Source organism: Anser brachyrhynchus (assembly GCF_964034855.1).
Source record: "Anser brachyrhynchus genome assembly, chromosome: 5".
NCBI classification, from domain to species: Eukaryota; Metazoa; Chordata; class Aves; order Anseriformes; family Anatidae; genus Anser; species Anser brachyrhynchus.
The window spans coordinates 42,113,472-42,134,920 of NC_137699.1; the positions used below are offsets into that span (position 1 = coordinate 42,113,472).

At 60.3% G+C, this 21,449-nt stretch overlaps 2 protein-coding genes across 2 annotated transcripts; one reads left to right on the top strand and one right to left on the bottom strand.

Annotated features, from left to right (window-relative positions):
• Window positions 1-481: 481 nt before the first annotated feature.
• PGF (placental growth factor) lies at window positions 482-6,766 on the bottom strand. Its single transcript, XM_080595554.1, has 7 exons — window positions 6,533-6,766; window positions 6,373-6,412; window positions 5,697-5,893; window positions 4,317-4,393; window positions 3,303-3,332; window positions 3,151-3,213; window positions 482-2,481 (listed from the first exon to the last, which is right to left on the bottom strand). Exons 1-7 carry the CDS (start codon window positions 6,596-6,598, stop codon window positions 2,460-2,462), a joined length of 495 nt encoding a protein of 164 aa, XP_080451680.1. The 5' UTR covers window positions 6,599-6,766; the 3' UTR covers window positions 482-2,459.
• An 8,621-nt stretch (window positions 6,767-15,387) lies between these two features.
• Window positions 15,388-20,713, top strand: EIF2B2 (eukaryotic translation initiation factor 2B subunit beta). Its single transcript, XM_080595552.1, has 8 exons — window positions 15,388-15,607; window positions 15,847-15,967; window positions 16,588-16,736; window positions 17,437-17,600; window positions 17,887-17,982; window positions 18,690-18,827; window positions 19,432-19,498; window positions 20,252-20,713. The coding sequence occupies exons 1-8, from the start codon at window positions 15,445-15,447 to the stop codon at window positions 20,407-20,409; spliced, it is 1,056 nt and encodes a 351-aa protein (XP_080451678.1). The 5' UTR covers window positions 15,388-15,444; the 3' UTR covers window positions 20,410-20,713.
• Window positions 20,714-21,449: the final 736 nt, after the last annotated feature.

Consider the following 21,449-nt stretch of genomic DNA (forward strand, 5'->3'; position numbering starts at 1 on the left):
GGGAAAGGCGGGCAGGGCTCAGTGTGGGCAACGCTGCGGTCACTCGGTGCCCGGGTGGTCCCCGGGGGGCTGAAGATGCCTCGATCTCACCCGAAGCTGCTAACGCCGGCGAGCAGAAAGGTCACGCGGTTCCCCTGCATCCTCACGAAGCTGTCAGCAAAGTCTTTTAACATCGTCTCCCTGGGCTGGTCTCCCCAGCACCGTAGCGGGTGCACCCCCAAAATACACGACGATTGTGGTCCTGCGGCAGCCCGGAGCCCAGCTGATGTTTCGCCTCCCCTCCAACCCTTTATAAACCCTCCTGCCCAAGCCCTTCTCTCAAAGCCTCGTTAAACAAACCTTTGCCCCGCAGCACCGGGAGGAGCGGTGAGCCCGGGGACGCCGATAACCCCAGCGGGGGCAGCCAGGCCGGCTGGGGTCCTGCTGCTCCCGGGGGGCATCACCGGGCCGACCTCCCTCTGGGCTCCCAACCATGAGGTCAGCAGCAAGGTCCCGGGGAGAAAACGAACCAAGGGACCCAGTTCTGGGTGATTTTGCCCTCTGTCTCCTTGCCTGCCCGTGCGACGCTGCCCCAGCTGCTCCTCCAGCAGGCTGCAGCAGCTGCACCGAGGCCACCCGAAACACCAGCAGTCCTCGGGAAACGCAGCAGCATTGGATGCAAAACACTCCAGGTCACAGGCAATAGAGCTATTTTGTTTCTAACCCTAATAACCATGCTCGGCAGGTTTTTAATTAATTAACACCCTCATTTTTATGTAGTTTTCTTATTATAGGTGTAATGCTACCGTGGTGGAACTTGTACTGTTACAAATGCAGAAGCCATCACAGCCGTCCCTCACGTGCTGCTCGTGGCTCTCGTTATCCTACAAGCACAACCAGACGGGCTGAAAGGAGGCGAACCTGCCCAGACCAGGGCCCCAGCTCAGTGCAAAGCATCACACACACCGTGCCAAACCTGGGGGAAGCCGCTTTGAACCCCCCCACCTGCTACAGCAGGTTACCCCGGGTGGGACAAGCTGCATTTCTTCCTGGCCGATGGCAACAGCTAAGCCTTTGCACATCTTCCTACCCAGGCTTCTGCTTCACGCCTGGAAAAATAAACCTTGGCTGTGTTCTGCTAGGACCTACTGAAAGGCTGGATGAGTTCAGGAGCCAGCCCCACACCCGAGGAGGTGGCGCTGGGTGCAGGACCGGCCCTGGGGGCATCGGTGCCGTGGGCGTCCCAGGGGGGTGCTGGTGCCCCAGCTCGTCCTTTGGATCTGTGCACTGCAGGAGGGGATGGAGGAGCAGGGGTGCGTTCAGCAGCCAGACCCAGCCCTCCCACGGCAGGAGTGGAAAAACAAGAAGTCCCCAAGGCGCTGCTTAAGGCGAGCAGGGACAAGGGCTGGGGCTGTCCCTGGACCTGGCTGAGCTGTGGTGGCCACGGCAGCCCACGGGAGGAGCTCAGGGCTGTGCAAAGAGCCCACCCAGCCCTGCCCACAGCCACCCCGGTGAGGGACGCAGCCCCCCTGCATGCCCCAGGACACTGCCAACAACAAATGGTGCCCCCGTGCCAGCCGGATAACCTTTAGTGGGGCATTTCTTGGGTGGGGAAACCCACGGGCAGCCTGCTCCCCTTGCGTCAGCCCTCAGCAAGGCAGAGGGGCTGGGGTCGGAGCAGGAAGGGGCTGGGGAGCAGGGAGAGGTTCCAGCCACACACCAGCGTGAAGAAGCGGGGCAGCTCTCTCCCCAGAGTGGCTCCCAGGACCCCAGGTCACCCACCTCCAGCATCACACCACGGATGGGACGGGGCGCTGCAGGCGCAGTGCGGGGACCACCACAGCCCGGGCACCCCCGGGGAAGCGCCCTGCAGCTGCTGGAAAGGAGAGGAGCACTCACCCGGCCAGCTCCTGGGTCTGCCCCCAGCTTTTATTGAGAAGGGGGAGGCTATGATGAGGATATGAGTACGTGAAGGGCCACAGCACCCCAGCTCCCTCCCCGTGCCCACCAGGCAAGCTCCCCACCCACCCTGGCACCCTCCTGAGCTGCTCCGTGCCAAGCTGGGAGCGATGCAGCCCTGCCTGTCCCGGCTGTCCCTCCTCCCCCCTGCCCGGCAGGACAGGGCAGTTCCGTGGCTGCAGCCCTGCTTGCCCCCACCCCGTGCCACCCCCAGCAGCACATCCACCAGCTCCGTTCCTCGTGGCCCCCAGGACGCCCTTCAGCACTGAAGTGCGGCTCCAGCTCCTCATCCTCCTTTAAGGGTCCTTTAGTCCTGCTGCAACCGGTGCAGACAGGGCGAGGGAATCCTTGGCTCCAGGGCCAAGCAAGAGTCCTGCCGGCTCCTTCCCGCTGCCGACCTGCTCCCCGGCACAGTTGCTCCCCAGCCACCGTCACTCAGCTCCGCACGTCCCCCGCGCCGGGCAGGAATGAGACTGGATCAGGCCCCGGAGGCAGGAGCGAGGCCGGGGGCAGAGCGGAGGCTACCTGCGCGGCATGCCACATCTGCAAGGGGAGCACACGCGGGGTCAGCACCACCGGGGTCACCCCCCGCAGCCCCCCAGGCCCCTCCCTCCCCACCAACCCGCAGGAAGGGATCGCGAGAAGCGGGGCTTCACGGCGAGGAGGGGGCTGCGGGGTTGTAGATGCTGGCAGAGCACTGAGCAGCGAGCTTCGGACAACACAGGGAGTGCAACAGGGAAGTGCCAGCCCCAGGCTCCGTCCCCTGCAAGGGCCTGGCCTGCACGGCCTCAGCAGGCTGTTTGTGAGAGTCAGCAGAACATAACGTGGGTAAGGCTGGGAGTAACCCAAACAGCAGCTAGCCAAGGACTGCAGTAAGGACACGGCTGGCAGCAAAAGGAGGCTGAAACGGGAAATTCATGGGTCAAAGACCCAGCACAGTCTGTGAAGGCAATATAGCCCCGCACGGCCAAGCGACGCCCTCCATCCTGGGTGGGACTGGCCAGCTTTGAGCATCTCAGCCTGAAGACCACCAAGCATCTGTCAAGCCCCCAGTGAGCGGGTGATTCCCCAGCCACCTGCTGTCCCCTCCGTCCTGCTCTTCCCTGCAGCAACCCATCGCTACTCACAGCACCAGATAAAGACCTAAAAACTTGCTGTTCCCTGCAAAGCGAACTCGGAAGGCACCACCCACACCTGCCCCTGCTCACTTACAGCTCACAGTCTTTACGTCTCTTCTTGTCTCCTCTTCTCTTACCTCGGCCCTTGGGTCTCCTCCTTCAAAAGGAAAGCAGCACAAGAGAGACTGACGCATGGGCAACGAGGCCACAGCCCCGGGCGGCAGCGCCACCCCCAGCGCCACTTACCTCCCCAGCCTCACCAGGTCCTGCCGCGGCCTGCGGGGAGAGCGGAGGTGTTACGTGGTCAGTGCCACCTGGTGAGCTGCTGCCGGGTGTTGACGCACCTCAGCGCGCAGCACACCCTGTTTAACTCGTGCTTAAAGCAGACCCAGTGACTTCTTCCACCCAGGCTTTGGTGCCTCCCCTGGGGGCTGTGCCATTTTGCCCGTGAGGACAGGAAGCACAGGCTCATTTTTTAGCTGCTCTCAGTGACAGCTTTCACCACTCAGCTGGTCAAAGACGACGCAGGGCCCCAAGTAACACATGGGATTTGCTTCAGAGTCTCAGCAGTGGCTGTCTGACACCAGCCACAACATACTTGGCTCAGGCATCCCCTGCAGGAGCCAAGGCCGGGACATCCACCCCGCTTCCGCTAAACTTAATAAGGGGAGCCACAGAAGTGTTGAAGGCTGCTTAATGAGAAGACAAAAGGTGCTGCAGATGCAAGAAGCCTACATGGATCCAAAGGCGAGCTGCACAAGCATTTGAGAAAGTTCCCCTGGGAGTTACCCGAGGTAGGAAACCCACAACAGGCTCAGGAAATTCCCTGCACGGAAAACAGCTGGAAGCAGGGGGAAGCAGCACACGTGCTTCTTCCCGCTCCTCCTTACGCACCCACTAACGGATGGCCCCAGAGCCAGCGCGGAGCCGGACGGCCCTTGGGTCTGCTCCAGCACGGCCGCCTGCACAGCAGGGGAATACCGACGCGGGGATCCTCACGCTCTTCCAGGCAAGCCTCACGCCTGACAGCTGCCCAGCAGGACTCACGCTCCCCAGCTTTCACAATACTCCAGAAACATACACCCCGAATCCCCATGCCCAGATGGGGCAGCCTGCCCCACAAGCACCCAGCACAACAGAGATGAGGGAGCGCTCCCAACGCGGCCGAGGTGCCCCCAGCACATCCCCGTCCCACTCTGCCCCCCGCAGAGGGGCGGCAGGCGAGCTGGCAGGCTCGCAGCGACACAGAACGAGCCCTACCTGCACTCACACTTCTTGTGCTCGGTGAACGACATCTCCACGTAGGGTGCCTCCCCGTTGGGCTTTATCTTCAGGAGCTGAAAGAGGAACAAAGGTTACCTCCCGGACAGCGCAGGATGGCGTCCACCCCAGCCCCTCGGCCAGACACGCGTCAGACCCGGTCCTCGGCACCACAGACCCCACCTCCACAGGCACTGCAGCTCAGGAGGCTCTGCTCCCACCGCCCTGCATCTTGGGTCTGTAATCTAAATCCCCTAGTCATGGGATTTCCCAGCCTTAGAGCAGATTTTCCTGTCTCTGCTTTTGTGGAGGCCTTTCACATATTTGACTGCTTTGTGCATCTTCCTTCTCTGAAGGAAATATCCCCCCAGCCCTGTTTTCCAGGCCATTCCTCCTGCTGCCTCCTCCTGCCGCCTCTCCCACCGCACCCAGCCTGGAGCCGGTACCACAGTGCCTCCCCAGCCCAGGGGCACAGGATTTGCCCTGCCACGTGTCAGTCCAGAGCCCAGCCCGGAGGGCAGGTTGGACATCCAGGGGCTTCACTGTGAGTGTTCATCCATGCTGTGATCCACGCTAACCCCACAGAAGTGCCTGGCATCAGCACACCACGTGTGGAGGGGAGCCCAGCAGGAGCTCAGAACTTCAGACTTCATCACTTCAGACTTTTGCTCTGCTTAAGTCAAGACTTTTTATTTGGGAACTCCTACCCTCCCTTTCCAACATGCTTTCAACCTCTGCAGGATCAAACTTGCTGGTGATTTCTTGCAGGCTCTCTCTAGTCCCTCACCCCCAGCACAGCAGCAGCAGGTTGATGCCAGCAGAGCAGCGCAGGGGCTGTGCAGCACACTGGGAAAAGCCGACAGCTTGCTCACATCCTAAAGTTCCCCTCCCCACTTCACACAGCTCCCATAACAGGGCTGGAAGCGCAGCACACACAGCCCCTTGTGCTCACCCTCTCCCCATCACACACTTGCTGCCAGCGCCACCACAGCCATCTCCTGGCACAAGACAGCAATCACTCTGCCGGCTTTCCCCTGTGATTCCAGGGCTTTGTCCCCAAAGCAGGCAGAATCACAAGCAACAGGGACACCCCGGCCCCACAGGGACAGCCCGGAAAGGTGACAGCAGCCAGGAAGCTGGACTGCGCACCGAGGAGAGGGCAGGGAAGCAGGGACGGAGGTCGGTACCACCAGAGGTCTCACCCTGCCTCAGGGACAAGCCCAGAGGGCAGGCAGAGGGACCCTTCTGGCCAGGCATGTGCTCAAGTGCCCTGCTATCCGTGCTGCGGCAACATCTTGAGGATGTGAGGCTGCGAGTTTAACCTCCCGGTGCTGTCCGGGAGCCCACCGCCGCCCCCAGCCCCCCAGAGGCAGCGCTTACCTGCATGGTGACCGTGCTGGTCTCCACGGGGACACAGCGGAGCCCCTCATCCCCGCAGCACCCCCCGCAGCGCTGCAGGGCGACGCAGGAGGGTCTGAAGATGTACTCCACCTCGTTGGGGAACTCGGCAATGACATCCACCAGCTGCTCCAGCGGCCGGCAGAAACTGCGATTCCAGATCTCCTTAAAGGTCAGGACTGCAAGGAGACCGGGGGGGGCTCTAAGGAGGTGCCCCGGGGAGGGGGGGACCCCGGCCGAGCCCCTGATGAGGTGTACCCATTGCAGGGGACGGGATGGCGCAGGGGCAGCTGTGAGGGGGTCACGCAGCCACCGTGGGGCACAGGGATGTGGAGGACCCCTCGTGCCCATCGCCACGCTGCTGCGGGGGCTCACACGGCCACCAGGACCCCCCGAGGGCCTCTGCCAGCTCCGTCCCCCCCATCCCCTCCGTGGCCAGGCTGCGCTGCCGGCTTGCAAGGAGCGGGACCCCGCTGCGCACGGGGAGAACAGCCCCGGGGCTCCGAGAACTGACACCACCGGCGGGATCCCCCCCGGTCCGACCGGGGACCCCCGCCCTCGGGCTCCGGGCGGGCAGATAACGGCCCCGGGGCACCGGAGCCGCCCCCCGTAGCCCTCTCCCACCCCGGGCACCGGCTGCCGCCCGCTGCCAACTCACCGGGCGCCTCCGCGCTGGCTGTCCCCCGCGCCTCCGGGGCCTGCAGGGGGGAAAGGCGGGCGCTGGCGGGGGGCGGCACGGGGGGGACCCCGCCGCCACGACCCCCGGCGCCTCCCCGACCCCCGATCCCGGTCCCGCTCCCCCCCCCCCGCGTCCTCACCGGGGCGGGCGGCGCCCCCAGCGCCCCGGCCAGCAGCAGCCGCAGGAAGGCTCCGAGCAGCCGCATCGCCGCTCCGCCACCGGCCGGCCTCAGCGCCGCCGCCGCCGCCGCGCCGCCCCCCCCGGCATGTCGCCCCGCCGCCACCGGGACACCGGGGTACGGGTACGGGCACGGGTACGGGCACCGGCCCCGCTCCGCCGCCGCCGCCGCCGGGCCATGGGAGCGCGCCCCGCTCCGCCGCCCCTATTTCACCGCCGCCGCTCCGCCCCCGGGGCGGGAGCAGGTGCCCGGCCCCGACGGCCGCGGGGACGGCCGGTGCCGCCGGGAGCCGCCGGGCAGCCCCGCCTGCAGCCCCCCCGCCTCTCCCGGCACGGCTCGGCGCGGCCTCCAGCCCTTTCCCCGCCCCGGTCTGGTCCGGCTCTGGCAGCCCCCGGGGGGTTTGCAGCCCCCCAGCCCCGCGGTCACGGCCCGGTCCTGCCCGCACGGGGGTCCCCGGGGAGCGGGCAGAGCCCAGCGGGATGTGCAGCCGGGCTGTGGAGCCTCTGCCTGGAGCGGGTCTGGGGGAGGCCGGGCCAAACCCCGCTGCTGGGAGTAAACCCAGAGGAGCTCTGTGGCCTTTTCTGTGCTATTTTTAAGTGCCGGTGGCCAGGAGAGCTGTGGCTGCGGGAGGTGTGAAGGGAAGGGGTGCCAGCGGGCAACACGATCCCCCGTGGGCCGCAGGTCCCGGGGAAATAACGGGCTCTGCGTCCCTGCCAGGCTTCACGTCTCCGTCCTCCCGGGAGGGCAGGGAGGCTGCTGCAGGGCTTCCCTGCCCACCTCTGTGTGGGGTCTGTCCCCGCGGCGCAGGGACAGCAGTGGCTCGTTCCCAGCCCCATGCGGTCTGTCCCCAGGATGAGGGACACGCCGGTGGGCTGTCCCCAGCCCCCTGGGGCCACGCAGGTGGTGGTGGCTCAGGCGTCAGCAGGCGTTGGGCTCCGTCTGGAGCCTCCGCACGTTGGTACCGCTGGGCACGTGAGAAAGCCGCGGGATCTGGTCCTGGCAAGGAGCAGGGAGATGCTGCAGAGATAAGCACACAGAAAGCCCCGGCGCGGCCGGGGGGCTGGGTGCGCTGGAGTTCATCACTCAGCAGCACTCGGTGCCTGACCGAGCTCCTGCCCCCGGCCGGGCAGCAAGGAGCCGGTGACGTCCCTGCTGTGATGTCCCCTGCGGCCTGTGCTCCCCCTCTGCTGCCTCACGGACCCTCCTGGCCAAGGGCACCCCCTCCTCCCCAGTGACAGTTTTGGGGTGGGGGGTGAAGGGAGCGTTTCCTCCTGCCCCGAGCGGTAGCTGCTGCCAGCTTGCTGGAAGGACAGAATCCTGTTATTGCAGAGACCGTGACCACGCAGGGCCTCCCGCCTGTCCTTGCAGGAAGGTCCCCTGGGGCCACCTCTCAGACACAAGGCCAGCCTCTGGCGCTGGAGCAAAGGGCTCTCCCCCAGGAGCCGTGTGGCTGGGGAGACCAGCCCTTAATTGCCGAGTGCAATCCTGTTCCTGGTCTGAAGCTATTTCCTCAGAGGCCTTGGGCAGAGTTTACATTCCTGGGATGAGCATCCCCTTTCTAGGCAGCACGCAGCAGAGACAGGAGCGGAGAAATAATATTTGGACGGGGGTAACCTGTGACCGGCAATGTCCTCCTGTGGATGGGAGAAACATCCAGCTGGCCGGGGCCGCGCCGCTCGCGCTCCATGCTGCCCAGCTGCAGGACAGGGCTGGGCGCTGATGCTATAAATGTGCCCTGGTGTCTCTCACGCTGCCTCCCACGAGGGTCCGGAGCCACGCACTTTGGGAACGGGAGATGGACGGGGCTCAGGGGACTGGCCGGGGACAGAAGGCACACGGAGACATTTCCTGACGGGACAGATGTGGCGGCCGCAGGCCGAGAGCCTCAGCTCGAATGGGTGCCTGTGCCACCTCCCCGCTCTGCTCACAGGGCTGTGCAGGGAGGCGAGTGGGATTTCTGCTTCATTTCTGTGGGGATTTCCGGCGGTTCAGCGGGGGACAGCCACATTGTGGCCCCGCTGGGATGAGGGCTCGCCCTCCAGGCCTTGTCCACCTTCTGGGGAGGCACACGGGCTGCCTGTGCTTGCTGAACAGCCCACCATGGGCAGCCATTCTCCTCTGTGAAGCCTTGCCCTGCTGAGCTGTCCTTCTTTCCAAAAACAGCCCCGTGTTAGGATCAACATCCCCTCACAGGAGTCTTCACCCCTACAAAATCCCACCTTCAGTGTCTCAGGTGAAAACAGCCCCAAAAAAACATCCCCACTTCCTTCTTAAGCCGACTGTCTCCGGGCCCTCCTGCGTCACTCGATGAGCCCTTAGAAAACACCCAGAAAACCTCAGGTCATTATTTTTGTGCTGCTATTTCTGACACCAGAGCCAGTTTGACCAGGGCTGGAGGCTCCCACCCGGGGACACACCACACCCCGTGTTGTTCGGTGCCCAGTGGAGCCAGCCCCTCGGGCACCGAGCCCCATACTGTGACGGGACCCCCCATGGCCAAAATGTCATGGAGATGGGACAGGACCCCCACAGCCAAACGCCACAGAAATGTGACAGGACCCCCATGGCGAAATGTCATGAAGATGTGACAGGATGGCCATGGCCAAATGTCACAGAGATATGATGTGCCAGGCTTCCTAGGCCTGGGTCTCATCCCAGAGCGCCTGTGCCTCACCCTCAGTGCCTCACACTGAGATAAACCAGCTCGGTTTTCTGCAGATTGTGTCTCTGCAGCCTTGAGATTTAAGGGGAGAGGCGGAGGTGGCCTGGCTGGAGCAGAGAGCAGGAGGTGGGGATGGGCACGCTGTGGTGGGGACCCCCAGCACCAGCCTCTCTGCGGAGGCACACCCAGGTCTCTCTACCAGGACACTGTCACGGAGCTGTCAAGTGTCCTTGTGGACGAGCAGGACAGCAACCCCTGGATCGCCAGCTAAAGGAAACAACCTGCAAACAACAGGCTAGACACCCGGGCCCCATAGGACTCCCCGGAGCGGCCGTGCTGCCAAGCACCATCGAGGACCGGGTCGGGCAGTCCATGCCTGGCCGCAGGCTGCGCCGTGCTGCGGTCGCTCCTCCCAGCCCAGGTGCGCAGGGGGATGTGTTTGCCGAGGAGGAGGCTGACAATAGGGGGAAATGGGCCGTGCTGCGCACCCCGAACATTGTGGCTCACGGCGCCTGTTGTTGCTGCCCGAGGCAGGCGGAAGCGGCTGCCCTTAGTCAGCCCCGGCTGCACGTGGCAGGAACTCTGCTGTTTATTTTGGTTCCTTGGGGTGGATTCGGCCTCCCCGGGGACCTGTGGCCTCTCCGTAGGGCTGGCCGAAACCGCAGACACCTGATGGCCCGGTCCCATGCTGGCATGCGAGCCCCCCCCCATGCCACACTGTCTGTGGTCATGGGCACCGGGGCCAGCCCGCCCGTGGCACAGCTCTTGGTGGGGACTGCCTGCGAGCACTGGAGGCAGGAGACCCACAGGAGGGCAAGCCCAGCAATGCACCCAGCCACTGCTCCCACACAGAGCTGAAATCCCCCTGGAGATTTCAGGGGGCCAGTGGCCATGTCACCGAAGAGCAGCTCTCTCCCCCAGGGCCCTGAGCTACTCGGGTCGGTGTCCAGCAGACCAGGCACTGGTCCTCATCTCTCAGCACAGGCCCTGTTCAATGCCGAGGCTGAGCCCTGCTCCCACGGAGGCGAAGCTGCAGGTAAAGCGATGCCGGCGGCAGGGAGGGTTAAGGCCGGCTGGCCGTCTCCCAGCCCGGCCGTGACGCAGCAGCACCAGGGAAGCCCGCGGCAGTCGGCTGCGCCTGGTGGGGAAGTCACGGAGAGCACATACTGCCGGCCGGCCGGCAGGGACTCGCTGGGACGCGGGTGTTTGCAGGAGCAGGGTGAGGCACCAGGGAGCCGAACCGCAGCTCCGAGCATACGTGGGTGCCTACAGGTAAGCACTGCATCAGCACCTTCCCAGAGCAAGCCTCCGCGGGGCGTGCAGTTACCGTGCCGAAACAACAGCCCCTTGTGCAGGAGGTGCTGAGAGTCCGGAGTGAGAAGCGGAGACGCTCCCGAGCTGCCCCGTGCAGCCCCCTCCCCAGAAAAGCAGGGCTGGCGTGAGAGCCAGAGGTGACTTTTCCACCAGAAAACCAAGTGAATTCTGCTCTCATCTCCTGTCAGACACATCTGTCGTGCCTCACCTCTCTTGGAAAAAAAGGCAGCGAGAGTTTAACAGGGAGGAGAGGCGCGTGGGCCAGCCTCCATGCTGCACCGCTGCCCGTCGCCTCCCCGTGCAGCCCCGCGGGCAGGGGCTGCCAGGCACTTTTCTCCCCTGCCAAACTAACACGATCCACGCCCAGCCCAGAGCTTCTGGCTGCTTATCGTGTAGATGCAGTTCTCCTGCTTTTAGCTGTCATAATATTGACACAAAGCAAAATAATAGTGACGGCAAGCCTCCGTCTGGCTCTGGAAGGCAAACACACAAGAAGAAGGGGAGCAGCAGGCTCGCTGCTGTGCGGGACCGGGCAGCAGCCCGGGCTGCTCCCTGGTTGTGCTCCCTGCCGGGCACGGTGCGTGTGGGCTCCGCAGCGGGCTCACCCCGGCAGGAGCGAACGTGTGCATCGGCAGGGCTTCGTCCCTTTCCCATGGCGTGGGTGGAGGAGTGGCTCATCTCCCTCTCCGCCTGAAAGCTGGCAGCCGCTGAATAGCTCACATCACCCACGGCAGACAATGAGCAAAGCAAAGCCCGCGGCCAGCTGCAGCGCGGGGAGCGCGTGAGCGGAGGAACTGCGCGGAGCTGGCTGGTGACCAGGAAGCAGCCCAGAGTGCTGGTGTCACGGACCCCGCGGTGACCACAAAGTGGCCGGCCGTGCTTTGTCTCCCCCAAAGGGCCCGGCTTCCTGGAGAGGCAGCGGCGATGCCAGGTTTGCTCGGGGGCTACCCTGAGCCCATCCTGGAGGAATGCATGTTGGCGAGCACCCCGTATCACCTCCTCCCTGGCCGAGCCAGCCTGCCGCGTGCCCTCTGAGCAGGGACAGGGCCGATGCACCGGTTGCGATGCCGGGGCCAGCATCTCCTGCCCGTCCCTGCACCATGCTCCCTCATTCCTCGCTCGGGCTTGTTTTCCTACATGACAGCCAGTGACTTCCCGCACTTCCCGCGCCTCTTCCTGACCAGCCCGGCCTTTGAACTCGCTGCCTCCAGCTGTCTGCATCCCGAGAGGGGACCAGGGGAACCGCGGCAGACTAACAAGAAGAGGAGTGAGGCTCCATGTCCAGTGCAGGCATGTCGATGCCAGCTTCCCGCGCCTCTCCTGCCTGTCCCCAGGGGTCAGCCCAGCCTGCACAGCCCACTGGGGACACAAGCGTGGGCTGCTTCCGCAACAAACCCTACAAAAACCCTCCGGCTTCCCAGCCTCGGTCTCTATTTTAAGGATCCGAAAAAGAGAGGGGCAAATGGCGAACTTGCTGGCAGAAGAGATGATCCCGGGTCCGGATTCAGAACCGCCTACTTGTTTCCTTTAGGGATCACGGAGTGTGTCAGTACTGCCAGGGCCTGCCCGCGGGCGCTGCGCTGATGCGAGGGTGAGCCATCAGCTGCTTGCCAGGCAGAGGTCGGCGCACGTAGGTGCAAGCTGCCGGGCAGGAACCTGCGCCCAGCCCGAGGCACCGAGCTGGTCCTGTTTCTCCCATCGGGCACCCGCTGAAGGGCTGCACAAGCCTGGCTAAAGCACCCCCAGCAAGCCCTATCTGTTCCTCCTTGTCCACCCAGATAGAGAAACCACTCTTTCCTAAGGATGGCCAGTTTAGGGGACGGTTACCAGGTCTGCAAAGACCAGCAGAACATCTCCCCAGTACCTGCAGAGTCAGACGTGAATTTCAAGCATGCTAAAACTGCCGATGACTCAGGCAACGTTTGCGTGCTCCTCCAGATGCACAGAGCTGAGTTTTCCAGCTATTCACATACCTGCTTTTGATCATCAGCTGTTTGTTTGGGGTTTTTGTCTTCTTTTCCTGAAAGCTCAAGTTTTCAACATGAGTTCAGCGCTTGGTTCAGCCTCTCATTTCCAGTCCCCTCACTTACTACGTGACATATTTTCTTCCCAGTAACACGCAGAAAACACTGCTTTGGGCTCCCTCAGCAGATTTGTTCCTGCTTCCTCACAGCTCTGCCTCCACGGCCATACAGCCACATCTGTCACTGCGGCTGTTATAGCTTCTGGCTGGAGCCGTCCCCTCTGTTTTTATCCAAAGTTTTTGAACACGGACCTTCCAAAGTGCACCACGTTATACCAGAGACACCTTTGGGGCACCCCTCTCCTTAGGCCGTGGTTCATGTTCCCCCCACACCTTGCACCATACCAGTCCTTAACTGCTCCTCCTCCACCACTCATGCTCAGAAAATCCCTTCAGCACCCAGCGATCACTCTCTGCTCCTTTCCCCCTTGTCACCTATCCAGCCTGCGCAGTCATTCCTGTACCAGCAGCCTGCCTTGTTATTCCTACTGGGCTTGGTCTCTGCTGGCTCCTTCCCTTCATCTGTGCCGAGCGTGAGCAGCTCACTTTTCCTATCCGGGTGTTACAGACGAGTCCAATTACTAGAGTTCAGCAAACTCTGATTCCCCTCCCTGGCATTTCATCCAGCCCACTTGATCCGCAGAGAGTTTCTAATCCAAACAGCCTCCTAGCACACGATGTTCCAGCACTCCCGGACTCTACCCAGCCACTGTGCTGCTGCCTTTTCCTCCCTCAGACCAGCACTCAGGGGACTGCATTCAGCCCCCAGGGAAAGCTAACTGAAATGCAGAATTCATTGGGCAGAGGGAAAGCAGTGTCCCCAGTTGCCAGCCCTGAGCGAGGAGCAGCACGCCGTGCTGGGCGTGAGATGAGCCATACTGCAGCTCCTCCGCAGGCAAAGAAAACGTGCGCAGCAGCCTCGCTCTGCCGGCCAGCTCATCCCCTCCTCAGCTCCTTTGCCCACAGCGTTTGCTCATGCACCAGCTGGGAAGCCACAGCAGCCAAGTTTTCCTGGGGGAGACTCGCGTACACCCAGGAAAGGAAGGGAAGAAAGAGGGGTGTGACGTGCAGGAGGCAGCTGGCTGCGGCAAGACAGTGGGGTCAGAGGGTTTAGCTCCTGTTCTGTAATGCTAGCCAGGACCCACACATGGGCCCCTACCTCATTGCCTCTGCCACAGCAGCCAGCACAGCCTGCAAGCCAGCAGGATCCTAGCCAAGTGTACCAGGACACCAGGAGGCGTCTTCCCAGCTGCTTCCTCCGTGTGCCCCATGCTCCCCGGGCTGCCCTCACTGGGACCGTGCCACCCCGCTTCCCCCTCCTCCCTTTTCACTCTTGCTGGGCACTCCTGGCCCAATGTACCAGCTCCTGGCACAGCTGCTGGCTCACGACAACCAGATGTCCCTTAGCCGCGGTCCCTTGAGCAGCCAGAGCCCGGTGTTTGCCTTTCAGCTCTCCAGAGGAACACAGGTCCTGGCTCAGCTTGGCTCCACGGGGCCACCAGGCTAGCAGATCCTGAAATCCCCATTCAGAGGCTTTCATTCATGAAACGTGAGGCAGCAGGCTAAACACAGGGCTCTGCCCCTCGGGGACACCGGGCTGGCAGCCGTTTCAGGCTGGCTGTGGCAGCAGTGCCCAGCGGGAAGTGCTGCAGGGAACAGGGCAGGGGCAGAGCGAGCAGGGAGCTGCAAACCCCGAGGGCTGGCAGGACGGGAGGCTGAGCAGAAACTGCCCCGCAATGGTCACTGGGGCCGGAGCAGGGAATGTAAACAGCCCAGCATCCACACGGAGGTCATAACCCCCAAGTCCGGTTTCCCTTCCTCTTGCTCCCTCCTGCCTAATCTCCAAGAGCCGCTCTATTTACGAGCCAGACAAGTAAACAAACAAAGGAAAGCTCCAAAGCAATGATATATTTTTCTGGCCAAATCCCTGCGTGCCAAGGTCCCGGGGTGCATGCGTGGGAGCGGTCTGTGCACGCCACGGCCCGGCACACGGCACCAGAAGTGGGCAGCCCCGTTCTGCCTCACCGCTCGTGTGTGGAGGGGCAAAAACGGGGGAATGGCGCTGCCCGTGGTGCGGACACAGCCGGGCGGGCACTGCTACATGGAGCCTCTGGTTTGCACAAGATGGCAGACGGCACACACCTGATGCCAGGGGGAAGGGGCAGAGGGGGCAGCAGGGAGGGAAGGATGTGCCTGGCCAGCACGGCAGGGCCCTAAGGAGGCCATGGAGCGAGCACTGAGGGCATCAGATGGGCACAAGGAGATGTGAGGGGCACAAGGAGATGTGAGGGGCAGCCATGAGAGGGGCACAAGGAGATGTAGGGGCACAAGGACATGTGAGGGGCAGGCATGTGAGGGGCACAATGAGATGTGAGGGGAAGCCATGTGAGAGGGGCACAACGAGACGTGAGGGGCAGCCATGTGAGGGGCACAAGGAGATGTGATGGTCACAAGGAGATGTGAGGGGCACAAAACGTGAGGGGCACAACGAGACGTGAGGGGCAGCCATGTGAGGGGCACAAGGAGATGTGATGGTCACAAGGAGATGTGAGGGGCACAAGACGTGAGGGGCACAACGAGACGTGAGGGGCAGCCGTGTGAGGGGCAGCCGTGGCTCCCTCACGCCCCCCACCCCCGGCGCCCCCCCGCCACCTTCCCACAACCCCCCGCGGCGGGGCCCGCCTGGCCCCGGGCTGTGGGGGGGGCAGCAAGCGGCTCCCCGCCCGTCTCCCGGGTAACGCGGGCGGGCCCTCCAGCCCCGCCCCGCGCCTCTCATTGGCTGCCTCTCGTCGCCTCCTCGGTCTCCGCCAATGGGGAGGCGCGGCGGCGGCGGCGGAAGCGGAAGCGGGCGGCGGCGGGGCAGCGGGCGCAGCCATGCCGGGCGCGGCGGAGCGGGGCGCGGAGCTGCGGGAGCAGATGGAGGCCTTCGTGGCGCGGCTGCGGGGCGGCGGCGGGCGGCCGCGCTCCGAGGACACGGCGCGGCACACGCTGGCGCTGCTGCGGAAGATCATCGCGCACGGGCACTGGGGCTCGGCCGGTGAGCGGCTGCGGCCTGGTCCCCGCGGCCCGGCTCCCCCGTCGCGGGCCTTACGGGCCGCGGTGTGCCCTGAGGCCGTGCCCGCGGTGCGCGGCACCGGGGCGTCCTGCGGGACGGGCCTCCCGGGGCCCGCTCGTGGCGGTGCGGTGCCGCTGCCGGTCGGCCTGCGGCCGTGGGAGCGCCCTGCCCCGCCGCGGGTTGGCTGCGGGCGGCGGTGACGCGGCTGTGCCCTCTTGCAGGGGAGCTGATGGAGCTGATCCGGGCGGAGGGCCGGAGGATGGCAGCAGCCCAGCCGTCCGAGACCACCGTGGGCAACATGGTGCGGCGAGTGCTGAAGGTCATCCGGGAGGAGTACGGCAGGTGAGGCGCCCCTCTCGTGCTTCCCGTGCCCCTCTCGGGAGCCCAGGGCGGGCCTGCCACGCAGTGCGCTCTGCTGCGTCTGTGAGCCCGCGTTGGTTTCCACCCTTCTCCTTCCACTTTTCCACCTTCAGAGGGATTCAATGAGTTTAACATCCGAGGGAAAGGCAGCAGGATCTGTAGTTTTCAAAGTAGTTGAGGACGTTTCTTCTAGTGAAACTCCACCTGGAGCATGCGCTGTGGACGTGTGAGCTTCCCTGTCCCCAGCAGAGCAGTCTGGGCTCTGACTTTGGCCACTCGTCCCCTTGTGTTCCCAGGAGGGTCTGCTCTGCTATTGCAGTGCCTTTCAGTGCTGCCCTCCACGTGCCTGCTGCAGCTTTTAGACACAACTTGGGAAAGCTCCTAGTGGCAGAGCGTCACGTGTCTTTCTGACAGAGACTCCTAGGGAAACATTGTCGCGGCATGCAGTTTTCCTGCATCTCCTGCATGCAATTTTCCTCCCTCTCTGTTCACATCCACGTGCTGTGCTGTGGGGCCGCAAGCTCGGGAGCTCTCCTGCTGCCTTGTGTCAGGTTGTTGCCTTGCGCGCTCTCCCGAGGCTGAAGGGCTCCTTCTCTCTGCAGGCTGCGCGGGCGCAGTGAGGAAAGCGACCAGCAAGAATCCCTACACAAACTTCTGACTTCTGGAGGACTGAACGAGGATTTCAATACCTCCTACCCTACCCTCAAAGCTAACGTTATTGAAGCTATTAACGAGCTGCTAATAGAGCTAGGTACGGAGGGGTCTTTACTGCTCTGTGAGTGGGGCTCCTTATGGGATGGGGCTGATGCTTCTTCCCGTTCTTAGGTGGAAAGAAGGCAGCGAGGAGATGGGAGGCTTAGCCTGAAGGAATGTGTGTTAGGGGAGCAGCTTTTGCTTATTGGTTTTGAGAGATGGAGGAAGCAGGGGCGTGTCTGACTGCTGCTGGTTTTCTGGGAAGTCTTGAGCCCTGTGAAACAGAGGATGAACAATGTGCCGAGGTTGGGCTTACCCCCTACGAGCATAATTTTGGCCTTGCACATAGTGCTGGGATTCATTTTTCTTCTCCTGCAGTCTTGTGACAGATCAGGCACCCGCTGCTCCTCCAGGCTGCCCCATGTCTCCTTTCCAGGTGGCTCTAGTGCTACTGGGCTGTAAAACTGGAATTTCTGTCACGTGTGGGCACGGTGCTTGGCTGGTGCCGACCCAGCCCGCTCCACTAGTGGTGGAGTTGTCGGTATGACCATTTCCCCCAGTAGCTTGGAAGCACAGAGCATTCAAGGGCCAGCTTCTCGCTCCCTCCCTGCTGGTAAAAGGAACGGGGAGAAACGCTGCTCCTGCTCTACCAGTCTTCACAGCGTTGCTTTAAGTAAAACATGATCTTGTTGGAGGACAGCTTCACAAGTGTCGCTTTTCCCGGCTTCTTTTCCGCTCACGGCTGCCTTCCGTTCCAGAGGGCACCACCGATAACATCGCTATGCAGGCACTGGAGCACATCCACTCCAACGAGGTGATCATGACCATTGGCTACTCGCGCACTGTTGAGGCCTTCCTGAAGGAGGCTGCCCGCAAGCGGAAATTCCAGGTCATCGTGGCAGAGTGCGCACCTTTCTGCCAGGTGAGGCAGGGCCCTGTGTTACGTGGGTGCTCGCTGAATTCTTGCGTCTGGAGACGAGCCGTTGGCACAGCACGTGCCAGGGGAACTTTACAGGAGTGCCTCTGCTGCAGTTTGGAGATTGAAGACAGCTCGCTGTCCTGCCCTGTGTCCTTCAGCTGGGGAGCTGTGTTTCTGCTCTGATCCTTGATATCGTTGTGGCTTGGACAAGAATTGAGTGCTAATATCTGTACATCTGCACTTCGGGAGCTGTGTTCCAGGGAAACAATTAGGTTCTCCCTCTTTTCAGGGTCACGAAATGGCGGTCCGGCTGTCTAAAGAGAACATCGAGACTACTGTCATGAGCGATGCAGCTATTTTTGCTGTCATGTCTCGAGTCAACAAGGTAAGTAGGGCCCTGCTGCACGAGGGAGATCCCGGCAGGTTTGGTGCTTAGGCCTCAAACCAGCTGCAGGTCCCGTCTGTGATGGATGTGTTTCTTCCGTGAAGGTTCAAAATTGTAATAATCCCTGCTTACAGATGGGCAGAGATTCAGTGTGCAACCCCAAAATGGGTATGATCACTAACTGCATAGTGATTGGTTTTGCTGCTGTAGTAGCTAATGGGCAGAACAGTTGCAAGAAACCAAGCTGGGAGAGTCTCAAAGGATTAACTTCTCAGTTATTAAAGAAAATGGAACAAAAAGCAGCATTTCCAGAGGAATTCCTCTTGCCTGGAATACGAGATGGGTGGTGAAGGGAATTGTTGAGGTGCAAGATGAAGACTTGACACCCCAAACAGAAAAAAGTAATCCTAATTAATAAAATCCAGTCCCACCACTTCTGATCTCTGTATTTTAGGCTGTTTTACTGTATTCCCACTTTACAGCAAGGCAGTCATTGCGGTCAGCGGTCAAGTTTCTCGCACAAGCTTACTTTGTAGGCCTGTAGCAGAACAGGGAACGCAGCCCAGGTTCTGCCTGGCATTCCCTGCAGCAGAGCGTACGTTTGTCCTGACAAACTCCTCCATCTCATCCGGGAGGGTCTGAGCCAGGAAGCTCTGCTTCCTCGGTTTGCTGCGGAGTGTGCATCTAATGCTAATTTGCCTTTTCAGGTCATCATTGGTACGAAGACGATCCTGGCCAACGGCGCGCTGATCGCCGTGAGCGGGACTCACACTCTGGCGCTGGCAGCGAAACACCACTCCACGCCGCTCATCGTGTGCGCCCCCATGTTCAAGCTCTCGCCGCAGGTAAGCGCGGCACCTCTTCAGTACTGCACCTACCTTAAACGGATTTAACGGGGGGATTTCTCTGCTGGTGGAAGCTTAGGGTGGAGAGCACCACTTGTCCCGGGGGGGATTGGTAAATGAGGCATCTCCCCCATCTGGTGCTGTTATTTCAGGTAGGAGATCCTCACCTAGATCTGTCATGCATCAGGGTCTCTTTGAAGCACTCCCTGCTATACCAAGTGTCGTTCTTCTTCTGTTTATATCTTTAGTGGTGAAAGACCCTCTGTACCTGCAGAGGAGGTAGATGGAAATGCTCTCTGTTTCCTGCACCGAGTATTTCCAGTGTTGTCAGATCAAGTGGCAGACTGAGGAAGTCGTGTCTCTGCTCCAGTTCCCTAGGCTTTACAGGAGGACATACTGGCCATAGCTCTAAAAATGCTTAGGGAAAGCCTTTCACTTGTAGGGGCTACAGAACATCTGGCCACAACAGCTATGTAGTTGTAAGCAGACGCGTTGTCTGCTGGCAAGTCTTCTTCCTCTGCTTTAGTTCCTTCCCTGAATGTTTTCACTAGGGATAATATGGTGCTCTTTTTCCCCTGACCTTTCTGTACTCTGTCTCATTCAGTTCCCTAACGAAGAAGATTCATTCCACAAGTTTGTGTCACCACAGGAAGTGCTGCCATTCACAGAAGGTACTGGTTCTTCCTTACACAGGCTGGTCAAGACTTATTTTTTTTGAACACTATCCATCTTTGTAGTTTTGCTTCTGCTCTGGGCTGTTCAGCACTTTATTGTAGGATTATGCTAATGGTGCCAGACAGGTGGCAGTTTCCTGTGGGATGCAGCAGATGCCCGACACTGGGGGCAGACTGCTTTCCTTCCCACAACTTGTGTAACTTCTCGAAATTTTGTTACGTGATCCGCTTGTTGAAACCCAGTATCTCTGAAATGGGCTTCCCACCCCAGCACCATCTTTAGCAAGGTGGCAGCTCGCAGGCTCCCCCTCAGACAGTAATGTCTCTCTCAATGCCCCATTTCTATGTATCAGACTTCTGAAAAAAATGTATCAGACTTGGAGCAGGCTTTTGGTTTTGGCCTTCTGAGCTGTTGTTTAAGTAGTAGCTTTAGCAGCGTTGGGATTCTTGTATTCTGATTACGTGCTGTCAGGTTTTCTGTAAATCTGCATCAGAGGGGACTTAGGGTTACTGTTGGGGGGGAAAAAAACTACCAAAAGAGCAGAGAATGCTACTGCTCATCCAGGATTGCTGTATATGTGTGATTCAAGGACATTGGTGGAAAAGGTGGAAAGGATTACAGATGTCCCGGTACTGACTTGAGGGTGGCATGTGCATAGCCAGTTTCTTGAGGGGCTCAGCAAGATGCGCAGAAAGCTAAGCGTGCTTCTTTAGCTTGTTTGTCTGATCCTGCCGCTCTTCACTTTTCAGGAGAGATCCTGGCAAAGATCAATGTTCACTGCCCAGTGTTTGACTACGTCCCGCCAGAGCTCATTACTCTCTTCATTTCTAACATCGGGGGTAACGCGCCTTCCTATATCTACCGCCTCATGAGCGAGCTCTACCACCCAGATGACTATGAACTCTAACGCCAAGAAGCTTGTTTGTCACTCTCCAGACTTTTCCCATCTTTCTAAAGAGAAAGATGCATCAGCTAATTAAAGCCTGTGTTGCAAAGATGAGCTGCTGTGGGGAATCTGCTCGGTGCAATGTCTTCCCTACCGGAAAGACCAGAAGACAGATCTCTTGTACAGGTTTTGACCCTCTGCTGTTACAAGTCACACGGAGCTGCTAACCAACTTCAATTTTGAAATAGCAAGACATCCAAGTCACTCTCTGGGGCAGCTAAGCTGTTATTTCAAGGTGTGCTGTAATAAAGGCTGTTCACAGTGACCTCATGGTTAATCATGTTTCCACGTAGAATTAGTTTGTTTCCATAACTAGCAGGAGTTTTACCAGTGTAGCGAGCTGCCTGCAGCTATGCTGCAGTAGGAAGCTTAAGGTGTGCTTTTGCCTACGAATGTAGTAAAAATCCATTAGTGATGTGCTTCAAAACTGAGCATTTTGGTAGGATTTTCTGTCAATTTTTGTTGAGTTGCTGAAATACAACCCAGCTTTTTGTAACATGCTGGAATAGAAATTCCCTTCTTGATGAAAGGCAGGCTTTCAGGAGCCCTGTCAGCAAGCTTGTTTGCCTCTGCGTCACAAGGCAGAGCTCAAGCTCTTGCTTTGCTTATTGTGGTCTGAGGGGCTTCCTTCCTGTTTGCTGGTGGGTGACTGTGATGATTCTTCTTGGGCAGGCATCTTGTCTCCTTCTGAAAGCTCTTGCTTTTTGTGAGGGGCAGCAGAAAGTCTATGGGGGCAGCAGATGTAAATACGTGATTTATTTTTTAAACTAGGTTTTAACACAGAACAAGGATGTCTGTGATTTAAATAAAAGGCATCTCTTACTGTTCTGAAATAATCTCTTTTCTAGCCTAGGCTGAGACGCAAAATAGAACAGGAACATGTTCAAAAAAAACAACAACAAAAAACCTGCCTACTGTAAGAAATGCTGTGAGGGATTTAGTTCTTTCTGTAGGGGTATGTTTCTGTACCCTGTGAAAGTGGGGCTATGCTAGGATTTAGG